General features: G+C 48.3%; 1 protein-coding gene across 1 annotated transcript in view; it reads left to right on the forward strand.

Annotated features, from left to right (window-relative positions):
* Positions 1–16,532, forward strand: part of C2_2H2orf81 (chromosome 2_2 C2orf81 homolog) — a 163,949-nt gene that overhangs the window by 83,590 nt on the left and 63,827 nt on the right. Inside the window, exon 3 of the mRNA XM_085642948.1 lies at positions 14,748–14,966. Within this exon, the coding sequence (XP_085499074.1) occupies positions 14,748–14,966 (219 nt within the window). The remainder of the gene's footprint in view (positions 1–14,747; positions 14,967–16,532) is intronic.

The following is a 16,532-nucleotide window of genomic DNA, read 5'->3' on the forward strand; positions in this document are numbered from 1 at the left end:
GTCCACTGCCATAGACCCAAGACCTCCATCAGTTTTCTCAACTGGCAGTGCACCCTTAAACCTATTTTGAAAGGCTTTATCAAAGATCCAAGTTAGCATCACACCCATCTCCGGGCTGTCTATTTTCACCACATCTTTGGCCTGCCGGATACTACTTCACGCCTGTAAAAATGCTTCCTTGCGGATTTGATAAGCTCACACATTATGCTTCTTTTTAGGTCTCGCCTGAGCCAGCGCATGCGCTGCTCTGGCGAGACATTTAGTAAGCGGGGTTTTGAAAGTGCTACCCCATGCTTTGGCTGGCCTAGCGCTTGCGTCCAAGCAAACGTGCACGCGCGCAGCCACCATCTGTCTTTCATGGGTCATTAAGTGAAGTGCATCGCGATCACTTTCCCTTTCGCAACGCAGAGGCGCCATCTGGCTTAACTCTCGCTCTCTCTGTGCGCGCGCGCACCACTCGCGTTTTCAGGTACTTTCTTTCTCAGCATATACTTGTTAGATGAGCCGCCATGGTTGCACAAGATAGGGTGGCGCACTTAATGCAGAGGTACAACATATATATAATAAGATGCTAAGAAGGAAAAAATTTGCCTCTGACATTTCAGGATATGTTTTTGTGCCTTTAAATAACACGAATGGCGCGAGGAAAATCTATTTGGGCAGTACTTATAACCCTCTCCAAATTAAACCATTCCAGACATTGGCTAAAAGAACTAATGAGCTTTTCATGTAAATCACGCAATTTCCAGCCGAATTGTCCTTCCACCAACAGGCACTTGCGCGGAATAGCAATGAAGGCAGGGCTTGGAGAGCCGGGGCTTTGCTGTCGCCTGTTTGTAGCTAGACGCTGCCGCCAGCTTCTCTTTCGGTCACTGACGCGGGATAAACCATTTCAGAGCGAAGCCCGCTTTGGCGAGAAACAACGCGAGCTTCATCTAAGGAATGTTTACATCCCCAGACTTGGGGCTTTCAGACATTATTGAAAACGTCAGCCTTCCTAATAAACGTGGGATCGAGCTGCATAGCGCTGCAAGTAATGGAGGCATCCATCAGCAAAGACCTGGAAAAATATGATTGCCGTGCATGTCAATGTATAAATAATGTAAATGTGAAATGAATGTTTTTTTAAAGCATGTTCAGTGCTGACCAGATGTGGCAGTTTGATGGCAGCAAAAGCCAGAGGGATCCACATTATCAAAGATTAAAAATAATGCATGGCTGCCATTTAATCTCCTACAAAGTGCCGTATTATTATATTAGAACTGTACAGTGACTGATGTCTTCTGACGCGTTTTATGGACCTCTGTCTGTTCCTAAAAATGCCAGGGGTAGCTGCAAGCAGTCGTCCGGAGATTGCTCCGCCTGAGGGTAATCTAAAATCCTTACATTTCCTTCCTTCTCTTTATCCTTTTTTCAGTATTTTGTCTTTTTGTCTCTCCATCTTTCTTCCTGTTTTTCCCATCTTTCTTTCCTTTCTCTTTTCCTACTTTCTGTATTTATCTGTTGGTACATACTTCTTTTTATTTTTATTTGTTTTTAACATCAATTCCTGTCTCCATTGATTTTTGACCTTGTTCTTAATTTCTTGTTTCAGTCGTCCATTCTTCCTTCTCACATCCATCAATCAACTCTATCATCCGTTTCCATACATTCTTCTCTCCATCCATCCCTTCACCCTCCTGTCCATCCATCTATCACTGCATCCATTCATCTATCCTCTCTGTCCTTTCCTCATTCATCCCTCTCGCCATCCATGCCTGCATGCATCTATCTTTCTCTGTCCTCCCTGCCCATCCCTCCCTCAAATAAGATAAGCCCTGCCCACTCCAGGTTAGCATAGCTGTAGTTTGTCTGCTGTGTGATTTTGTGATTCTCTCAGATACAAATAACCTGCCGTTTATATAGTGTTTTATGCAGCCATTTTAAAGCACTCCGAGATGTTATTATTGTATGTAAGGATACTTCATTCAATAACCTTGGCTGATGCAGACCAAGTCAGCCTTGGTGGGTTTCAAACATGTGACTTCCTTATTCCCACATATCTAGGAGTGAGTGCCTAACTGACTTAGCCAGCCTACCATCTTGTTAAATGATTACAAGATCACTGTTCAAGATAGAAATGTAGCTACATAGTGTTTCCAGGTGAATACTACTCTGCCCATGGCTGGCTGGCAGGATCACTGAAGAGAAACATTTAAGATAAATCCCAGGAACAGCTCACACATCTCACCAGGATACTGAAAAGCCAGGAGTTTAGGCTCTAGGGAGAGAGTGAAGGTCACAGGCGGCCGCATGCGTTTCACAGGAAAGGGTCTTCTGCAGGGCACTTCCTTTTTCGTGCCCACTGGAATGTTTTGTTACAACCTAGCCTAAGGCTACATATCCTAACATGAAGATGTCAAAAGAGCAGCCATGGTCTGCAAAGCAACGATTCATTACCCTCCAGCCTCTATGGCACAGATGACTGTGAGAGGCCTGTGAGTCAACAGAGCTTCGTCAATAGCTTGTGCTTTTTGGCTAGATGCGTTTTTTTGAAAGTTAAAAACATTGTAAAAGACATTTATATACACAATTTAATCAATCACTATCTAAACTTTATTTAGCTTTAGAAATAAAGCCCCTAAAAGAGCAGCACATCATTATATATACATCAGTTCAAAAGCCGACCTCAAAAAGTTACAACAAATGTTGTTTAAGTAATACATAAAAACAAATATAAAAAAGGCAATTTTACAAACCACCAATACAATTATGAAGAAAATTCCTAAAGAAGGCATTACGAAAACAGGGTTTAGCTTAGACACCCAAGGCTATTAATCACAACTAAATCTAAGGCTGGCAGCAGCTTAAAACAAGCATTGGCATAGCCAATAGGGCTCGCTTTTGGGACCTTATAAGTGTTTAGCCATGCAACAGTTGGTGTTGTTGCACTCAGGATATTGTGCTGCATACCTAAATACTTATAAGGTCCCAAAAGCGGGAAACAGCCTTTACCACGAAGCATTTTCTACGCGTTACCTTTACAACGGTACACTTACCTCGTAATCGTTGTCACAACGCGTATTGCTTCAACGACCGTCTTTACCACGCAAGCAACGTCATCACGGAACAACGTCTTCATCAACCAAAAAAATGCGTCAGTCCCTTTTTAGTGTCGGCGAAGAGCTAAGAAAAAGGCAAAAAAAAGAAGAAATGGGGCTTGGGGGGGATCTCCCCCCCAAAAAAGAAAAAGCGGGGTAAAGGAAAAATCGAGGTAAAGGCAATGCGTATAAAAAACATTCCGTTGTAACGCATGCGTGGCAAAGGCATGCGTTGCAACGGAATGCGTAGTAACGACATATATTCCCCAAAAGCGAGTCCTATTGGCTATGCCAATGCTTGTTATTACTAGCTTTATAAATAACCCTTAGTTCGGTACAATGTTTATCGTTATGGGTATATTGTTCCACACCCATAACGAGGACCGCCACGCCTTTGCATCGCTTATTCTTCCAACTCTTTTTTCTTTCAACAGCCGCCCCCAGAGTACTCACTTTATGGTCAATATCGATCTTCAACTTCCCCACAGAAGCCCCAGAATATTGGATTCCCTCGGCAATACTTATTACCTCCCCACCACTCGATGTGTTATGTTATGTCGATTTGTAGAGCGCTCTAATCACCCTTCAGGGTATCCAGGCACTGAGCAGGCGTGTTTACCTGTGGTCCCGAAGAGCCAAGTCTTCTTGTGAAACTCAAGTAGTGGCGAGGAGGAGGCTGTCGTGTGTTGTGGGAGGTAGTTCCACGCTTGGTGTGGGATGTATGAGAACTAACAACCTTCTGCTCTGCTTTTGTGAATGCAGGGTGTGTACAAGTGAGATTGAGGCAGAGCGTAGGTCTCTGTATGGACTGTGAAAGTGCATGCTGTTATTGAGATATGCAGGTCCAATGTCATGTAGAGCTTTGAGGTGAGCGTGTGTAGTTTGAACTGGCAGTGTTTGTGAATGGGGAGCCCGTGAGGCAGGCTATGTTGACGATGAGTTTAGCGGCAGTGTTCTGAATGGGCTGAAGTCTGTACGGGAGCTGCTTGGAGATTCCGGCACACAATAAGTTGCCGTAGTTGAGTCTGCTTGTGATGAGTGCATGCCTGATGGCTTGTTAGGTGTTCTGTGGGAGCCACTTTAAGATTTTCTGCAGCATCCGCAGCATGTGGAAGCAGCGTTGACTTGTGCCGTCATGCTGAGGTTGTCGTGCAGGATGATCCCCAGATTTCTGGCGTGGTCGGTGGGCATTGGGTTCTACTTCTGTCAGCCACCAGGTGGCTTCCCAAGACTAATACTTCTGTTTTGTTGGATGAGTTTCAAGTAGTTGGTTTTCATTGTTTTCTACCAAGGTCATGCATTTGGTAAAGTTGGTTCTGGTGGTGGGTGTCTTGTCTGTCAGGAAGGTAATGAGTTGGGTGTCTTCCGCATAGGAGATGAAGGTGATGCCTTCGAATCTGATGATGTGGGGGAGAGGTGTGATGTAGACATTGAACAGGGTCGGCTGAGGGATGATCCCTGGGGGACTCTGCATATTAAGTTCTTGGCCTTCTTGAGCGGGGAGATAGAGGCAGAGCCCATAGCTGTTAACTCTTGGCTACCAAATATGGCCAATACATCAACCCCAGTGAAAAAGTAGAGGTCAGTGGCACCCCTTCCAGACGACTTTAGTCTGCTCCTTGGTTTAGCGTAGATTAATAGCACTATTAAAAAAACTTTCAGGGAATAGAAGAATGCTGAATAATTTTAGGCCACTTTCACTGTTACTAGCTCTGTTGGAGATGTTGGAGAAACGTATTAATGGGCAGCTCTCCAAATATTTTCAACAAGGTCAGTTGTTGCATCAGTCTCAGTCAGGCATTAGTGGAAGTGACAGACTCTATCAAGCTGGCTGTGGATCAAGGGAAACAGGCACGTTGATATCACTCAATCTATCCGCAGCCTTTGGTACAGTGTCCCACTCTATCCGCAGCCTTTGGTACAGTGTCCCGCTCTATCGGCAGCCTTTGGTACAGTGTCCCGCTCTATCCGCAGCCTTTGGTACAGTGTCCCGCTGTATCCGCAGCCTTTGGTACAGTGTCCCGCTCTATCTGCAGCCTTTGGTACAGTGTCCCACTCTATCCGTGGCCTTTGATACAGTGTCATGCTCTATCCGCAGCCTTTGGTACAGTGTCCCGCTCTATCCGCAGCCTTTGGTACAGTGTTCCGCAGCCTTTGGTACAGTGTCACGCTCTATCCGCAGCCTTTGGTACAGTGTCCCACTCTATCCGCAGCCTTTGGCACAGTGTCCCACTCTATCCGCGGCCTTTGATACAGTGTCCCGCTCTATCCACGGCCTTTGGTACAGTGTCCCACTCTATCCGCGGCCTTTGATACAGTGTCCCGCTCTATCCGCAGCTTTTGGTACAGTGTCCCACTCTATCCGCAGCCTTTGGAACAGTGTCCCACTCTATCCGTGGCCTTTGATACAGTGTCCCGCTCTATCCGCAGCCTTTGGTACAGTGTCCCGCTCTATCCGCAGCCTATGGTACAGTGTCCCACTCTATCCGCAGCCTTTGGAACAGTGTCCTACTCTATCCGTGGCCTTTGATACAGTGTCCCGCTCTATCCGCAGCCTTTGGTACAGTGTCCCGCTCTATCTGCAGCCTTTGGTACAGTGTCCCACTCTATCCGCAGCCTTTGATACAGTGTCCCACTCTATCCGCAGCCTTTGGTACAGTGTCCCGCTCTATCCGCAGCCTTTGATACAGTGTCCCACTCTATCCGCAGCCTTTGGTACAGTGTCCCGCTCTACCCGCTCTATCCGCAGCCTTTGGTACAGTGTCCCGCTCTATCCGCGACCTTTGATACAGTGTCCCACTCTATCCGCAGCCTTTGGTACAGTGTACCGCTCTACCCGCTCTATCCGCAGCCTTTGGTAGTGTCCCGCTCTATCCGCGGCCTTTGATACAGTGTCCCACTCTATCCGCAGCATTTGGTACAGTGTCCCACTCTATCCGCAGCCTTTGATACAGTGTCACGCTCTATCCGCAGCCTTTGGTACAGTGTCCCACTCTATCCGCAGCCTTTGGTACAGTGTCCCGCTCTATCGGCAGCCTTTGGTACAGTGTCCCACTCTATCCGCTGCCTTTGGTACAGTGTCCCACTCTATCCGCAGCCTTTGGTACAGTGTCCCGCTCTATCCGCAGCCTTTGGTACAGTGTCCCACTCTATCCGCAGCCTTTGGTACAGTGTCCCGCTCTATCCGCAGCCTTTGGTACAGTGTCCCGCTCTATCCGTAGCCTTTGGTACAGTGTCCCACTCTATCCGCAGCCTTTAATACAGTGTCCCGCTCTATCCGCAGCCTTTGATACAGTGTCCCGCTCTATCCGCAGCCTTTGATACAGTGTCCCACTCTATCCGCAGCCTTTGGTACAGTGTCCGACTCTATCCGCAGCCTTTGGTACAGTGTCCCGCTCTATCCGCGGCCTTGGTACAGTGTCCCGCTCTATCCGCGGCCTTGGTACAGTGTCCCGCTCTATCCGCAGCCTTTGGTACAGTGTCCCGCTCTATCCGCGGCCTTGGTACAGTGTCCCACTCTATCCGCAGCCTTTGGTACAGTGTCCGACTCTATCCGCAGCCTTTGGTACAGTGTCCCGCTCTATCCGCAGCCTTTGGTACAGTGTCCTGCTCTATCCGCAGCCTTTGATACAGTGTCCCGCTCTATCCGCAGCCTTTGATACAGTGTCCCGCTCTATCCTTCTCCATCGTTTGGGAAACATCGGAGTCAGTGGCTCCCTGCTGTCTTGGATCTGTTCTTTTCTTGCTGACAGCGGTTAATCTGTTTGGCTGGCACCATTTGCATCTAACCTTAAAGAGATCAAGTTTGGAGTCAGACTCCATTTAATATCTACATGACTCCTCTGGCCTCCTTAGTGGAGTCCTTTGGGGTCCAGATTGTGTCATATGCTGACGATATGCAGCTTCTCCTTACTATGGACAACAACTCACCTGATGCCTCTAGGACGTTCAAGAACTGTTTGACGGCCGTCTTTTAGTGGATGCCGGCTAGCAATTTACAATGCAATGCCAGCAAAAATGAGAATCTGTTATGTGGCTTGCTTTCACCTACTTCGGAAAAGGAGTGCTGGCCAAGCTATGTCCCATCACCTCCCCCTCTCCCTCTAGCTATAGTAGGCCGTAACCTAGAAGTTAAGGTCGACTACCAGCTATCCCAGGTACGCCGGTGGCGACTGTGGTCAAATGCAAATAAATAAATGTATATATATGTTTTAAAACATTCATTGGAACAACATCGATGATCCACTCATGAACAGCTTCAGATCCTTCCTACAGGACCTCAACCTTATCCAACCCTGCAACGGTCCGGCCCATGAGAAAGGAGCTACCCTTGACCTAATCATAGCTAATGGGAACACCCTACATGTTGACTCTATTCTCCCATGTGATTGGTCTGACCACCACAGCATCACCTTCTCCCTAAATAATAAAGCAATCACCTCCAAGTGACAGTCCAAGAAAGCCAAACACTGGACCTGTGAAACCTGTAACATTTACTCTCTCTCTATCCACTGAGAGCTGTGAAACCCTGTTCCGTCCTCCCACTGCGATAGACATCCAAGGCCTCACTGATCACTACTTCAACTCTCTGTCAATCATCATGGATACCTTAGCCCCCAAACAACTACACAGAATCCCGTCCAAACGATCCAACCCCGATTCAATAGTGATCTTAATGAAGGACAGCGTCTCCTTAGGTTTGCTGAAAGAGCCTGGAGACACACACCCTCCTTGACCAACCTCACACTCCTGTGTCAAAGATGCCATGTCTACAATAGACTCATTAGGAACTCCAAAGCATCGTTCTTTCAAAATCAACTTGACACTGCCACAAATAGACCTAAGAAACAGTTCAACATCATCAGAAATCAGTCCTCCTGCAAAAGCGATCCTGCTTCTTCAAACAACAAAGCACCCCCTAAGTGTGAAACGTTTGCCTCCTTTTTCACTGAGAAAACATCGATAATCACCAACGACATCCAGACTGCTTTCAGTCTCCTTCCGCACCAACCCCTCCCATTCCCCCACAACGGACCGAGAAGTTTGCCTGTTTAACCACCACTTCTCGCCCAAAACGTATGCCTCCTAATCAAGTTTCACAACAGTTGATGAGATTGTCACTCTAAATCTTCTGACCTCCTTGACATTTTCTAACCACTTCATTGATCCCCTCCATTCTAAACTTCTAAATGAGTCCATTCAGATAATTAATGCCTCTCTCTCCCAGGGCTTCCTGCCTGACTGCCTCAAAATGGACAGGTTTCCCCTAACCAAAAAAAACCTAACTACAACCAGTCCAACCCCAGGAACTACCGCCCCATCTCCAACAGCTCTACTCTGGCCAAACTCCTAGAGAAGTGTGTGCACTTACAGCTCCCCAACCACATTGAACAATTCCAACTACTTGACCATTGCCAATTGGGCTTCCGATCGGGTCACAGCACTGAAATGGCCATGGTCCATTCTGACGATGATGACCTGTGCTCGCTGGACCGGAATTAATCTTGTCTCTTGATCCTATTGGCTCCGTCAGCAGCCTTTGACACCATCGACCACGCTACCCTGCTTGAACTGCTAGAACAGAGGATGGGCTTCTCCGGCACGGGGCTAAACTGGTTCTCCAGCTGTCTAAACAACAGGTTGCATCCCTCTCTAATTAATCACACCTTATCCGAGCTGGCCCTTCTTTCGCTGGGAGTCCCCCAAGGCTCAATCCTCTCCCCGACAAAGTTCAACCACTACATGGAGCCCCTAACCGATATCCTTAAGTGCTCCTGCATCTCTTACCATATGTATGCTGATGACACCCAACTCTCTATGAGATTTACCTCAGTTGAGGACATCCACTCCCTCAATGCCACCCTAATAATAACACAACAATGGCTGACTCACAATTGCCTCAAACTCAAAGCCCTCAAAGTGAATTCCTACTGATTGCTCCACCTATCTCCACCTCTAACATCAAAGAATGGAAGTCCCTTCTGTCTGCCTTAAACTGCACCCCACACATCGTCGACTCCGCCAAATCCCTACGTATCATCCTAGACAAAGACCTCTCCATGCAGAAACACATCAGCGCCATCACCAGAGGAGCCAACCATCAGTTGCATATCCTTAGGAAAACAAAACCTTTCCTCCCTGCGGCTGACCTCAAACTGCAATCCAGGCACTTGTGCTTCTGAATCTGGAGTAAGGTAGGACTGCCCTTGTGGCTCTCTCAAAAACATCGGTTGAGCCTCTTACGGCCACTCTTAATTCTCCAGTCAGGCTCATCTCAGGAATATAAAAAAGTTATCACATCACTTCTGCCCCGCGCACGCTGAAGTGGCTGCCACTTGAGGCCAGGATGTATCTAAAAATTGCTTCCATGACGCATAATGCATTGCACCACAACACCATCTCCTACCTGGCCCAGAAACTGACCCTTTCGGGCGGGAACAGATGCTCCAGAAGTGCAAGCTCCTTACTGCTCTAACCACCAAAATTAAAGAAAAAGAAAACATAATACCATTCCTTCTCCCAAGTGGCCCCTAATATCTGGAACACTCTCCCCACCGAGATCACATGTAACCCCTCCACATCCCTCTTCAAGAAAGAAGCCCAAAACTTCCTATCCAACAAATTCCTTTCTTACTGAAGACCTGGCCTCGCCCCCACTCCCTGGTTCACTGCACCCTATATTTTGCCAGCTGCCTCCGACACTCCCCAACCTCCCCGAATCTTGAACCTATGCTTCACTTCCCACACCTTATTTCATGCATCGCTATAATGGGATTATTGTGCCACTAATACCCCCACTCTGCACTCGTCCCCCCGCCCTCCTTCCTTCCTCCTTTACTTCATCAGTACTTTTTTGTTCACTGCTGATCATACTCCTCATTGTGTACTGCTGATCTGTGTGGCCATTTTATACTTTCTTGTTCCTAGAGTGCTGCTGCTCTTCTGCTTATACACTCCCACTATCCCTGGAGCACTATTTATTTGTTATCTTCTCTCGCTGAATCTCGTGTTACTCTTTTAGTTCCTACCTCGTAAAGTGCCAAGCTGCCATGAGCTCCAGCACTAAGATGCGTAGTGCCGTTACTACCTCGGACTAATCTGTGCATCTACTTTCCCTTTCCTTGGCTTCTCCCTTTTCCTAGCTACCTCAGGACTTCCAATCTTCATATATCCCACTGTCCTTATGTACCTCATGTTATTATTGTTGTATTTATTTTCTACCTCATGGTATTTATTGCCATTGTGCATATTTTTTGACCATTATTATATTTATCTTGCATTTCTACCACTACACTATATATATGTTATTATCATTTTGCTTCTCTTTTACTGTCCCTATGCATATTTCTATGCACCCACTAGGTACCTTATGGTATTATTGCTGTGATCACTCTGTAAAGCGCTCTGATACCTTCGGGTCAAGTTCATGCTATATAAAACGCACAAATAAATACATAAATAAATAAATAGGGTTAAGGATGAGACACAGTGACGAAGCATGGCAAACACATGGAGATGATGGACGTAGTGCTGAAACTTTTCAGACACTCACCCCCAGATGTGGGTTGAATCCATCATCGTTCTTTAGCTTACTCCGCCAGCCCAGTTCAGCCCTAGTCCTATGCAAATCAGTGTGAACCCTATGCCTCATGGGAACAGTCCAGCCCGAACTGTCAAGTCAGGTCTTCCCTGACCCGGAAACAAGCATCCTGGGACTGGTTTCGGGGTAACACCTCTCATCAGCCAGGCTAGCTTGAATCCAGTGCTAAAGTGAGCAAGGGAACCACGTCTGGGCATACCCTGCCAACTTAGGGCGAACAAAGCAAACAGAAGGAGATGATGGACGGAGCGCTGAAACTTTCAGACACTCACCCCCTGTCACAGATCTGGGTTGAATCCATCATCCTTCTTTAGCTCACTTTGCCACCTCAGTTCAGACCCAGCCATATGCAAATCAGTCTTGACCCTGTACCTCATGGGAACAGTCCAGCCCGAACTGCCAAGCCAGGTCCTCCCTGGACCAGAAATAAGCATCCTGGGACTGGTTTCGGGGTAACACCTCTCATCAGCCAGGCTAGCTTGAATCCAGTGCTAAAGTGAGCAAGGGAACCACGTCTGGGCATACCCTGCCAACTTAGGGCGAACAAAGCAAACAGAAGGAGATGATGGACGGAGCGCTGAAACTTTCAGACACTCACCCCCAGTCACAGATCTGGGTTGAATCCATCATCCTTCTTTAGCTCACTTTGCCACCTCAGTTCAGACCCAGCCATATGCAAATCAGTCTTGACCCTGTACCTCATGGGAACAGTCCAGCCCGAACTGCCAAGCCAGGTCCTCCCTGGACCAGAAATAAGCATCCTGGGACCAGTTTCGGGGTAACACCCCTCTTTAGCCAGGATAGCTTGATTCATGCCATTACTAGAGGTGTGAGTGTGAGAAGTTGGCCTGGCATATGCTGGTCACTAGTTATAGTGGCCACCTTGCACCAGTCCAATTCGACTCTTGGTAGATAGGTTTAAAGACAACCTTTTAAAGAAAGCTATCCTAGTGGTAGCTGTGGAGAGCAGCCTTCAGGCTAAGTCTCTGAGGAATGTAAAGCAGCTTGTTTTACCTTATAATCTCTTGAATTACCAAATTAAAAGACACCACACAGGTATATATATCAAATATATATGTATTTATTTCTAAATATACTCTACTAATCTCTTTATGAGATTAGAGCCAGGTAAACATTCAAAAGATCAACAGTTCTCAATAAGTTAAGCACAAATATGGCTGTAGCCCTAGGGGCGTACCAGACCATATACTAAAATAGTGGTTTAACAAACTCGACTTGCAATATGAAGAGGCCTAGGGCCTTGGGAATCGCTGGGGCTTCACTTCTGCAGTGTTAGCAGGTAAGTAATCAGCCCACGGGAGACGCGTGCAGTGTCTAAACACACACGCGGGTTTTCAATGCGTTTCAATGGCAAATGTCGCGGTTTGTATTTTACAGTTCTAGGGCACTTCGGAGTGGACAACAAGCAAACAACTTACAGGGTAAGTACTTCGAGAGCCAATGCACACTTGGGCACCGTAATGCAAGAGTTACCTCACCCAGGGAAGCCGGGTGCATACGTGTCCTTTGGTGTCGGGTCGCAATGCTGTTTTCAATGGAGATCGCTGAAGACTTGCTGCTTGTGTCGTCGAGAGAAGTGTCCGCTGGAATCCGAAGATGGATTGGAGTTGCAGAAGACCTAGAAATTGAGGGGACAGAGTTCAAAGTCACTTGCCAGTGACCGGTGGCCAGCAAGATGGATGACCACAGCTGTCGCGCCTCTTCAGGTCGCTGATGTCATTTTGTCTCTTCACTCACGAGGACCAGGAGGGATCGATGAAGACCAGCAGCTGGATTCGGAGGGTCCCACGACGTCTGCAGCTGTTGACGGTGTCGGCACTCGGTTTGGAGCCACCAAGCCTTGGCAACTGCAAGTCTCGTGTGGATGGAAGATTGTCGATGGAGCAGACCAGCAAGGTCTGATGGACTTACCCAGTGAGGGTAAGTGAGGGCAGGCCCAGAGGAACCAGGCGAGCCCTTGAAGGTGATGTGGAAGTCTTCTGGAGAGTCACTAGCCAACGGGCAAGCAACCGCGAAGACGCCTTTGCTGGAAAAGTTCACCAACGGCCCACGGTCACTTGGGACGAGGTAGGCCGCTGATCTTCGGTACTAGACCTGCTCGGGACTTGGACAACAAATGGTCCAAAGCACAACTTTGTTGGACGTAGATTAGGGCTTGCACTCGAAATCAGTGCACGGTTCCCTGGTATTGCTGTTCCTCGTCACTCGTAGGGTCCAGATGCCACAGCTTCGCTGGGGACTCAAAATGGCCGTCGAGAGGTCAGGAAATCCGCTTCAGGGGACGCAGGGACTTCGGGCTCCGGCGGGAGCGGTAAAGTTTGCAACCGTAGTTCAGTAGTTTTGGTGCCTGCCAAGCAGGGGAGTCACTCCTTGACTCCAAGGGAGATCCTTCGGTCTTCTAGAGATAGTAGAAAGTTGAAGGGCCAGGATTCTTCTTCGTAGAGCGTCGTCCAGGTGTAATCTAAATTGCATTGGCAATGTGTGGTATCTTATAGTGAAAAGATGGGAGGGACTAGCTCTATGACCACTCCTCTAGGAGGGTCAGGGTAGTGGGTGGTTACACCCACTTCCCTTTGTCCAGTTTCGCGCCAGAGCAGGGGCAGGTAGCCCCTGAACCGGTTTGAGCTGGCATATGCACAGAGGAGCCTACTGCTCCCCCAGTGCAGGACTTCAAAGCACTCTAAGAGTGCACCCACCCAGCTCCAATACATTAAATCCTGTCTGGGAGGTGGTGACACCTCCCTGTGACAGGAAACCCTTTGTTGAGCTCCTCCACTGCGAGTTTCGGTCAGCAGCAGGAGGGCAGCCCGGTGTCTGTGCTGGTGGCATCCATTTTGTGATGCCAGGGCTCTAGATGATTTCTACCGTGTAGTACAGTGTGTACATGTCGTCCCCTCTAGAAGGGTGGGATCCTACTCCCACACCAGTTACTGGTGTGGGGGTAGGATTCCAAGTTGTTTGACACCAAACACGACATGTTTTGATGCAGTCATTCCAAAGTTAGCATTTACCGTGAGGTTATAATGCACTTAAGAGTATATGGTTTAACCGCATCCACAAACAGCAGCAGAGAATAGACTCTGCCAGCTGCAGAGGGGTCCTGCTCAGGCAGAAGCACCCCCTCACATAGTAAACCAAGCACCCTGCCCTTGTGATTGATAGGGCCTACCATAGGGGTGACTGATAGGTTTATATGTGTGTGTATGGTGAGATATAGGAACCTATACCTCAGTGAGGAGTGCTAACACTACCTCACACAGGCTGCAGTAGCAGGCCTGTGGTGTCAGATTGTGAATGCTTCCCAGGGGTGGCATAATACATGCTGCAGCCTCTGTTAGGCCTGTGAAGTACCAATGCCCTAGGTACCTAAGGTACCATATACTAGGGGCTCATAAGGTACCACAGTATCCAATCACTAGTGCACCTAATATGCACACCAAGTTGTTTAGAGAGATCAGTTAGACTGGGTCCCTGATTAGCAGGGACCCAGCCAGACTATAGCCAGAAACCAGTGTATACATCAGAAAAAAAGTGGGGGCAACACAAGTGCAGATCCTACTCTCCTACAGTGAGGGTCTAACAAAAGAAAAGGACAGGGTACTTATTCGTAAAGGAAAGCCCCTTATTCAGGGACTAGATCCTTTTTGTTGTTAGTTCTGATTAAAGTGGGGAGAGTGTATCCCAGGTCTCCCCTCCCTCTCTAGGAGTAGGGTCCCAGCGTGGTCCCTGATTCAGGTTTATTGGTTTAAGATCAGAGATGTGTGCAGCCATTGCAGTAACTCAACCCATGATGTATCAGCTCCATCTTCACACAACCTACTAGCCCTCTGATGCTTGTAGACTGGATTTGGAAGGAACCATTTGTGGGGCCATCAGAGCAGGGGCAGACGTATCCAACGGCGGTAAGCGAGCCAACCTTTTCTTTTAGGAAGGAGTAAGGACATCTCCTCGGAGTGCAGAAGTTATTACAGTGAGTAACATGTAGCCATTTAAGGAAGACGCTGCTTGGGGTTCTGTTGCTCATGCTCTTGCCGCGTGTTTTTCAGAGTATTCCGTTCACGATCGGCCAAGCTAAGGAGGCCATGATCAAAATTGCAGAATGGCGGTTCTTGGTGCGCGATGAAGGGGAACCGGGTCTTACCCCGGACTGCTTGTGTGACTGGAAGGAAGATGAGGAGCCCCTACAATGCATCACCGATTCTTGGGCACAAGGATCCGTGCCCGTAATCCACACCGGCTTAACTCCTCGGCCCGACGACACTCAGGTAAAATGTCTTTTTACTGACTTGTTTCATTGCAAATTTAATAATGTTATAACATTGTAATTAATTAACTTTTTACATGAACAAAATATATATTTAAAGGTTGGAGACTCTGCTGAAAATTTTAATACAAAAGTGCAGGAAAACTGCAAAATCAATGATTGCTCATCCAGTTTGCCCAGCTGAGGGCTTGATCTCTATTTCAGAAGCACTTTGGTTTCCCTGTACATGTCTCTTTATTTTCAATCAAATCTTTGTTTTAGGGCAGATGTGTGTGCATTACAACTTGCAGCCCCACGCCTTTTGGATACAACATTGCTGTGTTTCTGAACGGTTTCTTTGCACAGCATTGGATGGAAATTGATAAGATTTTATTCTATTCCCTTTATCCACTGGAAGCCAAGGGAGCTCTTTCAGAGCAGGTTCGCCTCGATAAGTTGACCGTGACCAGGTACATGTTGGCACCTTGATTGTGTATTCTTGGGAGTCTCTCACTTGGATTCCTGGGCTGGCCTGTGTACATCATGGTCAATTCATCCCAAAAAGACTGATTTTTTCAGTTCAGTTTGAGGAGTTGTTTGCTAGGTGGGGGGTTCTGCAGAGCAAGGAGATTTCAGTTTGACCCCTTGAGCTTGACAGCTGTTAGACGGCGACCTCAGAGGAGCCCGGAAAGGGGTCCTGACTTCCCTGAGTCCCACCCGTGTAGTATTGTAGCCGGGCACCGGCGAGAGATTCCCCAGGGGGAGGAATCTCGCAGCTAGGATCGTACTTCTGGCACCACACGACACAGAGAGACCACACTGGGTATTCTCAGAACAAGCTTTATCAAATAGGTATCACTGCAAATATGTACAAGGTGAGCACGGGCTCAAGAGTCTCGGAAAGGTAGGGGGTAGCGGGACTGTCTCTGGTAACGGTTCAAAGCAGGGACGTATCCGGCGCACAGCTCACAATCCTCGAGCTGGGGGATACGTGGTCGGAGTTGGGGTCCGGCGGGACCGTGAGAGTCTGGGGGAGCCGCGAGTCACTCAGCAGGGCTCAGGTACCAGTTCGGAGGTCTTACGTTCTTCAGGGAGCCGCGAGTCACTCAGCAAGGCTCAGGTACAAGTTCGGAGGTCTTACGATCTTCAGGGAGCCGCGAGTCACTCAGCAGGGCTCAGGTACAAGTTCGGAGGTCTTACGATCTTCAGGGAGCCGCGAGTCACTCAGCAGGGCTCAGGGGAGTTCCAGTTCCAGGAGCCGCGACCACGTCAGCAGGCTCTCGTTGTTCCAGCGTCGAATCTGCCGGACAGTCTCAGAGCACCCCTTGTTATAGGTCGACCCTGCTTTGATGTCCGGAGTCTGCGCAGGCAGGGGTCTTGTCACCTGGGGGCCGCTTGTCGGGGTTTCCTGCTATTGTCTTTTGATCCTTTCAGGGCCGGGTCGGGAGGAGTCCCAGACACCCAGCAGGCACGGAGCCAGCCTGCAGGGAGGCCGGAGGGCCGATCGAAACCCATCGTCCCAGGGGAGTTCAGAGGTGCGATAGAAACTGCTCCTCCCTCTCTCCTCCCCTGGAAGCGTGATGTCCTC

Source organism: Triturus cristatus, chromosome 2_2 (genome assembly GCF_964204655.1).
Source record: "Triturus cristatus chromosome 2_2, aTriCri1.1, whole genome shotgun sequence".
NCBI lineage: Eukaryota > Metazoa > Chordata > Amphibia > Caudata > Salamandridae > Triturus > Triturus cristatus.